Here is a 12,879-nt window from a genome sequence, read left to right as displayed (position 1 = left end):
TAGAATATAAGGTCATGCTGGATAGTAGGTGGATTTGTGTGAGTACTCTGCACTTTTATATCCTGACATTTAGTTTTCCAGCATGTGCTTTACTTCAGAAAGCCTCTCATATGCCGAACCACACTGTGACATCTTGTGCATACATTATGTTGTATAAAATACAATGACTGTGATAATGAAATATTTCAGACTGTTCACTTTACTTATTTTTCACATAGATCACTCTACTTACTTTTCACATAGACATTAAATGTTACAGAGGAGCTGGCATCAGAGTTGGACACAAAAAATGTGTAAATGCCTCCTTCTGTTCCTTTTAATCGTGTAAGGTGAAGTTCACTTGTGTAACTGTAAAGAAAAAATTTAAGCATTACTAAGACACAACTTGCTCTGAACAGGTGATTGCTGCATGGATAAAAAGGAGGGAATTTTCTGCAGACATCATCTATGCAAACAGTCTTATCTTACACTGTGATTGCCATTGCACTTCCAACATCCAGAAGTTTTGCCTGTTCTAACACCCAGATGTGTGCCTGGGGGGCAGCTGAGCATCAAATTCAGACCGTGCATGCATCACCACCTGCTCCTCTTCTCACTGAAGAGGGAACCCAGATTCACAACCCAGGCCACAGGTTCTAGGTGGTTCACTGGATTTTTGGAAGACAAGGAATCAGGAGAAAACAGTGTACAGCAGAAAAAAAAGCATAAGCTTTTTTTCCAGAGCACTGAGGTATGCTGTGGCAGTGAAGGGAGTTTCTGCACACAACCAACCTAAATCCTCTTTTTTGCTTATTGGACAGGAATGTAGCTGAGTAAGTAAACAGCATGCTGGTTCTCAGATGGTGTGGTTAGCTCGATGCTATTCCAAATGTAGGTCGGAAGACTTTGCACCAGTTACTGTAGCAAGCCACATGTAGTACATCTTTTATAGTCACCATTTTCTCACCGTCCCCACTTTCCTCTTTCCAGAGCAGACTTCAGTCTGCTGTTCCAAAGTGAAATCAACACCTACAGCCATGCATATTACCTGTTGTTGCCCACGGTCTTGAACTTGACATCATGGTCTGAGGAGTTCTGTAATGTTTCGTTCATGTACATCCAGACTTCTTCCTTTGGTTTTGGATATGCCTCATATTCAACTGTTAAGTTTCCATTTTGTCCTGCATTTATATCTATTGTGGTATTCATTGTTGCAAACAAACGGACAAATCCTTTAGCTGATGGTCGTAAGAGGAGAAGAAAAACAATTTTAGGGCCATTTAGAGGACTGTGAGTACCCTAACCACACTTAGACAACTTCAAGATCAGTGATCAAACATCCAGCTGTGAAACAGGAAACCTCTGCAAAGCAGAACTTAAACCCTCACCTGCCAAAACCAAGGCTACTAGCTACATATAGAATGAGGCACAGGACTTAAAAAAGCCTTGAGGACCTTAGCATAAATAATCCATCTTCTGGTGATGAATACCTTCTACATGCTTTTGGCAAAATGCAAGCAGGTGTTTGATTCTACTCAAGTACTTCTATTTTTCCAAAAATTTGCTAACTGTCTGGTGTGAAAGAAACATTACAAAAAAAGAAAACTAAAATCATTTATTACAGTATAGTAGAGTATTAAAGGATTTTTGTCAAGTGTAATTAAGAACAACATTACAAATAAAGCTATTAAAAGCTGTAATTAGAGAAAAATGTGCTAAGTCCACAGGCCTGGATACCAATCATCTTAAACTAAGGCATTTCTGTACATCTGCTGCTGGGTCTTAATCTTTAATTTGGCAGATACCATTTATCACTGTGCAGTTCCGTTCCAAAATATCACGTCTAACAACATCCTTGATGTAGTGTTTTTTTCATTAATAAACTCATCAGATTGAGGATTCACTTTAAAAAGAGACGTTTTTCAGTCCTGCTACAGAAATTCATAAGGGAATTATGAGTTTGACAGGCAGATTGCAATTACAAGGAAACACATTTACTGAAGCTTGAATTTAGACCTAAAGTCAATCTGAGATCACTGCTTCTTCCCACTTTCTAGTAATCAAACTGCTGTGGCCAGCTGGGCATCCGAGCTTGGGAAAACCAGAGCCAGTGGGGCTTGGTGAAAGCATATGGATCTGCCAGAGCACTTGACAGATGCTTTGAAGAAGAAAGGATAAAGTAAATTTGCAGCAGGCAGGTATGCTCTAAAATGGTCTTCATCATTAGAAAACAGGAAAATATTTCAAATCTGGAAACTGAAGGTTTGCAGTTCCTTTGCAATGCTTTTTTCAGTTTTATGTATAAACACAAGATTCCCTATGCAAGCTATATCCAAAATCATACCAAACTCCCTTCAAATGAAATTATATTATAATGCTATTGGTCCCTGTAATGCAGTTCTAGTACCTTCTACAGTTAGATAAATTAACCGATAGAAAAAGTAATTAAGAATTTTGCAAAAAAATAAACATTATTTCTTGTAAAACTTCTGGCTAATGTTAAAGCCACAGTGATTTAGTATCTATTGCAATCCCAGATCTCCCTCTATGTATACACCGCTTTCCAGGAAGGACCCTGGGAGCTGACACAGTTCAGGTAAATATAGTCAGTTTCTCAATAAATGGTGAAAGGTATCAAAAAGCTGGAGCTTATTTAAGTCAAATTTGAGAGGGTGGAGAGAGAAAATTATCTCAGAAAGGAAAGATTCCATCTTTTCTCTGGTGTTTTTATTAAATACAAACTTTGTATTTTACTAAACAAAAATTTTATTTCCTACTTTTCATAATGCTATGCTTTATTTTAAATCCCAGACTTTCCAAAGTCAATCCTTTTTAAAGCTACATTTGCATATGTAGTAGTACGAAAAATTTCTGTAGTGAAGAATTTCCCTCCTCTTATAATAAAAGCTTTCACATGGATCCCCTTGGGGAGAAGATTTTCTTTCATACTCCACACTGTTTCACTCTTTTACATATGAATGTAGTCTCTTCTGCAAAAAAATGAGGAAAACATCCCTGTCATTGTGAGCCCTACACCCTCAACTGGCACAGCAAGGTTAAGGGCACTCAAACCTCTGCCTGTTTGCTGCAGATCTGACCCACACAGGTCAAACACTTCTGTTTTCTTTACATTACCAGGGAAAGCAAAACAAGCAGTGTGGCCGGAGTGTGTGTCTGTGCAACAGAAAAATGGATTTGAAAAGGGGACAAAAAAAGAATCCAGGGCTGTATTTCCCTCAGTTACTACACCCTTGAATGGGACTGAAATGGTTGTGGCAACTAAGCAGACCAGAATGATCTTATTAACTATACCAACATGTCCTTAATTGTACTCAATTTATCAAATGAGCAGGTTTCAGCAGCTTTAAAATTCAAAAGGCACTGTGTGTCATCCAAGTTAATATACAGCACACTCTAAACACATCTGTAATTAAAAAAGAGGAGGAAGGGAGTTTGCTCACTGCTTAGTGACATGATCCAAAACATGTAGAAGTGATGGATAGTGGGTTTAACAAGGGGGTGACCTCCAGAACAACTTCATGCTGTCTATGTGCACCACGATGCTGCTCACAGCATTATTTTAAATAGAGGTACAAATACAACTTCTATGTAAAAAACAGACACACTGTCAGTGAAATTCTCCATGCTTGCAAGGCAGGTATTGAAGATGCGCCTTGCACTTGTACTGCCAAATTACTTAAGCATTGGGACCGTACCAGGAGAAGGTAAATTAGTTGCTTTGTTAAAACCAGTTTAAATTTTAGATTAAACCAGGAAGGATGAGACAAACCAGAGGGACAGAAAAACTGTTGGGTGGTTGTTCTAGTATCACTTTCCAATAACAAGCAAGGGGTTATAGAAATGAATGCAGTCATACACACCACAACTTCCTGAGCCATCCCATATGGCACCAGTCAGCAATAACCTTTTCAGAAAACCAACCTTACTCGCCGAGGTTTGGGGAAAGGGAGAGAGAAGGAAGGGGAGACTCCCCAGTGTTCTCACTCTTCATCTCCTGCTCTTAAAAATGTTAAGATTTCTACAAGAAGTATTTACCTAGAGCTTTCAAGGTTACTGTGGCATTGGTTTTTCCAAAAGGGTTTTCTGCTTGGCATGTGAATTCTCCAGAATCATTAACTCCCACTGAACGGATGTTCAATGTTAATTTCCTTTCGTATCCATAATCACCCAAATTTCTGCTTTTGCTTGTAACAATCTGTCGGTAAAAAACAATTAACATCTAAAACACTGTGTATGCATCATCTTTCCTAGATAAATTAAAAATAGAAGTAATTATAACTTTGCCATATTAATATTCATAACTTTAAACCGGAATAGTAAGCCAGCACGACAAACCTGTCACTAGAATCTCTCCATGCAAAACAAGTGTGTGATCAGCTGCCTTTGGGAGATAATGCCCTCTCCCAAATCCTATCCCCACCCCTTCTAAGGCAAGAATGTGGAGGGACATGGTGTGAGGGTGAGGTAAATTTGGGGCTGTGCTCACCTGCCCCAAGAAAACCAAATGAAGGAGATCACTCCAAGCCAAAGAACTAGACCTCTAGCTTCTTCAAATGTTCCCATTACCTGATGACAAGGCTGCTGTGCCCAAGATCAGACCCAGCTTATTCTGACTAGATTTCCAATACTAAGGTGAACACTGGTGAGATGGTGAGTAACCAACTGGAGGTTTTATTTTCACAAAAAGCATTTCTAACTGTAGAGCTTGATGCAAAATGACCACTGGGTCCTGACTTTCCTAATACTCAGAAGTGGAAGCCTGAAGTCACTGCATCTCAGAAGTGTGGTTCAGCCCTAAAATGAAGCTCAAGCTAAAATGTGCCTGAAGCTCAGCAACTCTCTCATGGTTGCAGTGCTTCCCAATGAATGACAAGAGAGAATTTAAGGTCCTGGGGTTTCATTTTAACTGTGTTGCTCTATGTTTCAAGGCACACAGCATCTCCTGATTGCAGGCATGCTGCAGAGAGCCCTGCTGGAAGCAGGCTATACACAGCATCCTCCCTCTGGTACCCACTCTGATTCTTGATCCATATCATTCTCTATTTATTAATCTTAAAAGAAACTGGAAACTTCATTCTCTTAAATATGTCATGATTCTACACATACGCATAGAAAAAAAATGAATGCTTTGAGATGCTGTCTTTAGTCTCTGCGAGAACGTTCAGTATGGTTGGAAAGATTTAGAAAATTTGCACACTGATTAAACCAAATGCAGACCTGGACTTGTTATGATTTTCTAATTGAATTATTGCAATTCTTGCATGTTCCAAGAGCTTCTAGACAAATTAAAGCTTCTCACTGCAATTTTGATTCCCTCTGACTTATAATAACCACAAGAAAAGTATATTTAGTATGGTTGTGCTTGCTAATACCCAGTCTCCTAACTTTCCAAAGTGGTGATAACTTCAGTCATACATGGAAAAAGCATTTTGATTTTTTTTCTCTCATCTATTCAGGACAAAATGTAATTCTGAATATACTTAAATACGAAGTTTATGTGTTCTCTTTCAATACAAAAATTAAATTTGATAGTCAGAATTTCAAAGACAGCAGCTCCTCCTATTTACTATAAAGGACACAAAAGTCAAAGTTATTGGGAAAATACTTTCCTCGTGGCCTTTAAACATTAAATAAAAATTTAGACAGCACAAAAAAATGAAGGGAAGGCCTCAATTTCATCAATCTGTAACACAAGAGAAGGAGGGGAATGAGAGAAGAAATGGAACTCTCAGATGAAGGTCCTGCACAGGAACAAAAGCAGATCTGCATGTCCCAAGCCACCTTCATGCCACTTAGACCTTCTCAATGTTCAGAGCTGTGGGGTGGGATTTCTGGAGCAGCGAGCACTTAGCAAGAACAGCCTTGCCAGAGCTGGTGGATTAGCTGAGCACAGCATGCCCAGGCCCAGGGAACAGGATTCCTGCTTGTTATGTGCCCAAGGAGATGTGATTTATCCAAATATCACAGGAGTCTCTTCTTCCATATACATGGGCTGAGAATTACGTATTCTGGTCACCACCATTAGCAGTAAAAGATCAGTCCATTAGCATGGGAGAGTATATGGCAGGAGTTACTAAAAGGTCTTCTCAAAGGCTTTTAATTAATTTAAACTTCAGGGTACACCCAGAAGATGAAGAAGCATTCTGAAGAACAACCCAGAGTCTGCTGCTCATTTCAAAGACACAGCTGACAGCACACTGGCTTACCAGGGAAGGGGATCTCTCTGCCCCTCTTCAGCAGAGTCATTGTACTGCCAGTATCAAACTCTCAGAGCACTGAGCCTCTCAATAATTTAATTTGGCAATACCAGTCAGAAACTTCATCTATCACTGGCAGACAGAAGCCAGTTCACAGGTTCATTTTTCAGAGCTTTTCCAGTTAGTGAGGCACACCATGTAATTTAAATGAATTAATCATTCCTGTGAATGCTTACTACTATTCCTGTCACACACAACCCCATGCTAATTAGCAGGTATTTTACTGTTAATGATAACAACTAGAATATGTAATTTGCAGTCCATGTGTTGATATTTGCAGCTCCCATTGATTGCAATGTGATGTGTAGGCACTCCACGCTTCCGTATTTAGGAAGCCCAACAGAGGTCACCTAAACTTCACATTGAAGGGCCCAACTTTAATTTCTTTTTGAGAAGAGAAGCCCAGGCAGATGTTTTTCTTCCCAGCCATCCTCATGGGCACAGAACAGTTGTTGCCTCTCACCAGTCTGTGGGATACTGAATCTTTGTAAATGCAACAAACCAAATCAAAATAGCATCACCTACCCAAGACAAGCATGTGAATGTCTACAGAGAGTCTTTGTACTGGCACACATGATACAATTAAAGGAACTTACCCCATTTTTGTGAGAAATCCAACTAGCTTGTACACTGCTATCCACATCCGTGATTATACATGTGACTTCAAATTCTTCCCCTTCTTTGAGAAGCTCATAGCTTTTTGATAAGAAGATGACAGGAAGAGTTTTGTGAACTGGAAAATAATTTCAAAGTTTATTACTTTTCATTAGTCTCAGCTCTTCCGGGGGGGATAAAAATCAACAGCCATTAATTAACTTTCCAATAAAATCAAGGCTCTGAGATGTATTCAAATTTTTTAATATATTACGCAGTTGTTCCTTTACAACAAGCATATTTCTGCTTAAACCTCACTTCAAATTACACTTAAAAATTAGATAATACTTGCTAGAGCATAGAAACTTGCATGATGAAAACTGAATAGCGTTGAACCATCAGTGAGACAATTCATTTTGTGACAGTGATTAAAAAGTAGCCCTCTGGAACTGAAAACACAGTAAAGATCAGTCACTGAAGAACAGCAGCCCAGCACTAACTGCAGATTTTAATTACAAAACATTACAGCCAACAGAAAGTCCTGTCTGTCTGGTCCCTGTAAAGCTCCTGATGGACAACCTAGGAAGGACAGGTACAGCTCAAGGACTTCTGCACACCTGTGCCTGAAAGTACCACAATCTCTGCTTACAGTGATGGCTCACAGTTTGTCACCCAAGATGCAGGGGGTGACATGCAGGCATGGGGTAGCTGTACCCTGTTCTGCTTCAGGATATCTTTTGTCAACAATCAGGTGTATATGAGGACTGTGGGTCTCCTGCCTCTGCAAAGCTCTTCAGCTCTTCCTCTGTTCCCTCTGTGGGTATTTTTCTTTCTATTTTCTTCATCCTTTCTTCAAGTTCTCCTCTTTTACTATACTCCAGTTAACTTCACACTAGGGCTTTTACACAGGAAGACAAACTGTGAATGCAGCATGTATCAGGTAAGGTCTTCCAGACCCTCTTTCTGCCTCTAACATGACTTTTGTAGTTACCTTAGGTAAATTGTACAAGACTTAGGAAAATGCCATGCTTCTCAGCCATTCATACTTTAACAATAATGTTTTCTTCGTGTTATTGTAAGAAGCTACAGAAGAGAATAAAGAAACATATTTGCTCTCTTCAGATGTAAAGGCTCACATGAAAATCCCCCTCAGCATTCAGCATTTCCCAAGTGACAGGAGGATGCCAGTGCAGAAGGCATTCTGTGTTCTCATCTGCCAAAAACATCTCTGGACATCCAAAAAAAGCCCTAAGTCCATAAAGCCCCTCATTGTTTTGAGCAGGGCTGTACATAAACACTCCCTGTGCTACCATAGCTGTTGTGTGTCTGAGTATTCCTGCACAGCTCTCTGATTCAAAGATGCCTCTTCAGTCTTTCTGCACCAGAAGCTCACATCTGCAGGGCTGAGTACCATGGTTATAACTACAAAAACATTACCCATCAAAGAGTCTCCAACGCATTTAAATGTTGAGTCAAGGAGAAAGTGGGAGTTTTACCTGGTGAACTCAGTAGGGACCGAACAGTACAGCACAGTAATTACAATACTGAGAGTGATAATGCTGTTTTTCCAAATCATCAGGAAAAGAAGACTTACACTCGCCACAGCAAACTCCACACCTGAGAGGGTCCTCACACCTCAATCTCTTGGCCCACCTCTAAGGAGAACAGGCATGTCACACAGACCCTGCCATGGAGCAAACACCAGCGTGTGCCCTCACCATGACACAGAGCAGCCCTCCTTCCCCAGAACAAGGTGATGTACTGCCATGGCTCAGCCTCAGCTCCCCAGCCCTGGCACGATGCAGGCAGCAGGGATGGATGAGCACACCAGCCTGCTGGCCCCACCTGTGCTCCCCCTCTTCCAGCAGCTGCCTCAGCTGCAGCAAGAGGTGGCTTCATTCCAGTGTCCAGAGCTACATGGGGAACAAAGTCATTTACTTGCCCCTGAGGAAGTGCCAAGGCAGCCTGGCTTGCAAAACTGCTCCCTCCACTTCCCTCCTGGGTATTCACCAACAATGACACACGGGCTAAGTGTAGGCTCCAGACTGCCCAGACAAAACCAGCCTGGACAGTCCTGGGGACAGACACCGGGCTACTCCTCCTTCCCAAACCCACCTAAGCACCCACCCCTAGGGCACAGGGGTGGGGGAAGGTCAAGTGTAGGGTATTATACCAACAGGTTTGCCAAGTGCAGTGCTGCATGTAGCAAGCAGCTCAGCCACAAATGCATTCCCTATCCTCATCTGTGCACACGGCTGCTGCTGTGACCATCTTCACTCAGTAATAATGAAGACAAAGACCTTCTCCTTCCACAAGCTCTGCCTGTCCACCAAGTCCCTCTTCTTCAATGCCATCTATTAGTTCCTTCTACTGTCACTTGTGGGCAACAGACAAAGGAGTCAGCCACCGAAATAATTTTGCCTGCACAAACCTGTACAAACCTCAGGGTGCTTGTTTGCCCTCAGAATTTAACAGTATAACCCATATTTCTTACAAGGATGAAGAAAGTGCCTGGAAATCACCAGGAACACAAAATAAAACTTGTCATGGCCAAATCTTCTGAGCACAGCCACAAGCTACATGTCACGAGGTCAATCTGTGCCCTGACACAACTTGCCCAAAACAAGCTTTCTAAGCTTACCACTTTCTTCTGGACAGCAGTGAGGCTTCACAGCCCTTCTCTACAGCTCCTGGGAATCAGATTATATACAAGAAGGCAAAAATCCTGTGTTACCTGGTCTCACATTCAGGAAAATCTTCTCTGACATCTTCTCAACTCCATTGTGCTTAGCCAAGCACTGGTAGCAGCCCTTGAACGACCTCTGCACGTTCTTTATAACAATGCCTTTCTGGGGATTGGGAATGAACATCATATTTCTGGGGAGACGTTTGCCATCACATTTTTTCAGTGTGAAATTTGCAACATTTGGATCTGTTAGTGGGCACACTAGCAGGATGTCACTGTCTTCTTTCCCATAGATCAGAGAATCAACAAGGAAGAGCACATTTGGATCTGTGAAGAAACACAAAGATCTGTCAGACAAGCTGGCATGGGAACTTCTGATTACCCCAACTCTACAATTGGGCACTTCTCAAAAAAAGTTTTACTTTCACCCAGTAAAACTGAGTATTGCCTAATCCATGTTTACCAAGAGACATTAAATTTTCTCCTAAAAACAGCAGCATGACAGGAGACATGCAGGAGCATTCAATACCAGGTACACTGAAGAATCATGTGCACTAAAAATAATCTTACTGCTTTTTTATTTGGAAATGGAGGGCATTTTTTTGCCTTGTTTAGGTCCAAAATATCCCCACAACAGTAAACAGATTTTCACAGACCACTAGAAGTAATTTGCTTTTAGCTAGTGGCAGGGCTGTAAGGCTTCATGCCCACGGGAAGATTTGAAAGAAATTTATGAGCAAATGGAAGTTGAAAAGCACCTAAAATTATGGTTTTCACTTCTGTAAAATACATAATCTAAATGAACACACATTGCTACCACAGGAAACAGCAAACAACTTCTCTCTTTCTCTCTGCTCACTGAAAGCAGAGATTATTTTTAGCCTTCTTAGAAGAAAAACTGGGCATACAAACAGCGTATCTGATTGAAAAATAATCATGCAATCTTTCACATCTCAGCCAACCAACAGCATATAAACATATAGTACTTTAAACACTTCTACAACCAAAGTTGAAGCCCGTGATATGTCATGACCTTGAAATGCTAAGAAGCTGGCAAACACAAAAATAAAGGAATGTGTGATGACAAACCCTCTGTAAAAGTTTATTTGAGATTCCATCTGCGTTCTCTACAGAGTAGAATGAATTAGAAAAACAAAAACAGAGAGAAAAGTTTTCTTTCTTTTTTGCAAACATGCTTACAACTTGAATGATTCAACAAACCATGGCTTACCAAGGAAGACGGAGAGAATTTGTTTAAGATGATGGACAATGTGCATTTGGTTTATGACAAGAAGTATCAGGCTGAAAATGAAGCCTGGGATGTTTATGCAAGCAATTCACTACATCAGGAGCTCCTCATCACTGAACAGGCTGGTTTCTAGCTCTGGGTGAGGGTGTAGCTTTAGCTGAATATGATATTACCACCCAAGAAGCCCCCACAAACTACAGGTTTTGAAGCATCAGTCTAGAATTAGAGGATGGAGACTACTAAGAAATGAAAAAAAAGTAAGCAATTTCTGAACAGAACCAAAATGTGGTATTTTGCACACAGAGATCTTAAAAGAAATGCTATGACTAGTTGTCACTTCTGAGCAGGAAGAGGATGGATTAAAAGTGTTCATTTAAATGTCCCTGCTAACAGACATAACTGACTGCTTTCTACTCAGTCCCCCTTTCTCCAGTATGGATAGAACCAAGATATCTTCCTTAGGCAGAAGGTGTAGCTCCCTGCAACCACAAGAAAAAAAAATTGAAAACAGCAGGAACAAAGACCTGTTTCACTAACAGCTGAAATTGCAGGGAAGGCCTTGACTGGAGCAAGCAGAATTGCTGAGGTGCTCCCCTTGCATCTTCAATCCCCCTCTGGAAGGGAATAACACAGTGAGAAGACACGAGAGAACTTCTTATAGAGAATCCAGACACAAACAAGGCTGCTCATGGTCATGTTCTTCCTTTCATGGCCTTCTGCCCCATGGACATCTTGCATTGCATTTGCCTTTTGGGCACACTGCAGGTTTCCAACACAAGACACAGTACTGCTTATCGGGGCCTCCATCTGAGAAGACTTGCGATCAAAATCAAGAGATTTTTCTCTCTTACACAGGAGTCTGAACTAGGCTTGCTTGAATCAGGAAAAAATGCTTTTACAGATACAACACAGGTATTTTCTGCCAAAACAGAAACGTGAAGCAGGTACACATCCACAGTCTGTCAACACTGTGTCATTCTTGGTCACAGAAATGGAAGAAATTTGGATTTAGTAGGTTCAGAAGAACACAAGATGTCAACAGATGCCACCATTCTAGATGTCACTACGCAGGATCAAGTTTCTTGGTCCTGTGTTCTCTTCACTCCCCCCTTTAGAAGAAGAAAAGTATAATGGCATGTTTGTGGCAACCCCAAAAACAGCAGAGCATATGGCAGCACCTTATAGGTGATGTAAGGTGTCATTAAACCATGCCTGATGCAAAATGATGGTCAACCTCACAAATATACTTACTTCACTGCCAGGAATTTGTCAAAGTTAAGGTTGCCCATTTTTTACACAGCCGAGACAAAAAAGATAGTAACGTGTTGCATGAGGGCCACACAACTTCCCTGATGCTTTGGTAAGCATGCACAGGAGAGCTGCCTGCTATCCTGAGGTGAAGGAGTCACTCATGCAATGGAAGGCAAAAACATCTCTATGATCATAGCTGTCAGGGATAATTACCATGACCTTCAGGAAAAAAAAACAACATGGTAGGTAAAGTCAAGATTGTTTACCGCACACAGGTAAAATACATGTTGGATTTCCTGTAATTATCGTCTCAGAGAAAAACTGAAAGTCAAGAAAACTTACTCATGGTAGCTGCATGGCTATTTGAAGAACTCAGAAGCAGTTAAAGGAGCACTCTTTAAATTGTGTGGCCGCTACGCCACATATCTTCCCTCAAGAAAATAATCTTTGCTGTGATGTGCTTTGCTGTGCTGGCATCTCCTTGTCTTGGAGAGCAGCCTTGCAGTAATTCTTGAAGGATTAGCAGGGTTCCAAGGGGGCTCTTTGAGACATCCCCTGTTGGTCAAGGAATGCTGTCTTAAGAAAGTGGATGCCATAGGACTATTTACCATCAACAGGTTAGGAATACAACCAGAGCTATGTGAAGCAGAAACAAAATAACAATTTTCCTTGGAAAGTAAATGGAATGCCTGAGCATGGTAAACTGTGACCTTGGGGGCAGCTGATGTAGACATACATCAGCAGAGGAGAAATCTGAAGAAAACACTGCACAAAGAAGAGTAATAAAGAACTGAGAAATGTGTCAGAGCAGAAGCACTTTTTTTCCTGTCTGAGACATTTCT

At 41.0% G+C, this 12,879-nt stretch overlaps 1 protein-coding gene across 1 annotated transcript in view; it reads right to left on the bottom strand.

Annotated features, from left to right (window-relative positions):
• Positions 1–12,879, bottom strand: part of KIT (KIT proto-oncogene, receptor tyrosine kinase) — a 52,936-nt gene that overhangs the window by 21,190 nt on the left and 18,867 nt on the right. Inside the window, exons 3-7 of the mRNA XM_062493518.1 lie at positions 9,586–9,864; positions 6,854–6,990; positions 4,036–4,195; positions 1,028–1,217; positions 233–348 (exon numbers count right to left, since the gene is read on the bottom strand). Of these exons, the coding sequence (XP_062349502.1) occupies positions 233–348; positions 1,028–1,217; positions 4,036–4,195; positions 6,854–6,990; positions 9,586–9,864 (882 nt within the window). The remainder of the gene's footprint in view (positions 1–232; positions 349–1,027; positions 1,218–4,035; positions 4,196–6,853; positions 6,991–9,585; positions 9,865–12,879) is intronic.

The sequence above is a fragment of the Cinclus cinclus genome, chromosome 5, assembly GCF_963662255.1.
Source record: "Cinclus cinclus chromosome 5, bCinCin1.1, whole genome shotgun sequence".
Taxonomy (NCBI): domain Eukaryota; kingdom Metazoa; phylum Chordata; class Aves; order Passeriformes; family Cinclidae; genus Cinclus; species Cinclus cinclus.
The sequence above is the reverse complement of the archived record's forward strand: the minus strand, read 5'-3'. Positions and strand labels throughout refer to the sequence as shown.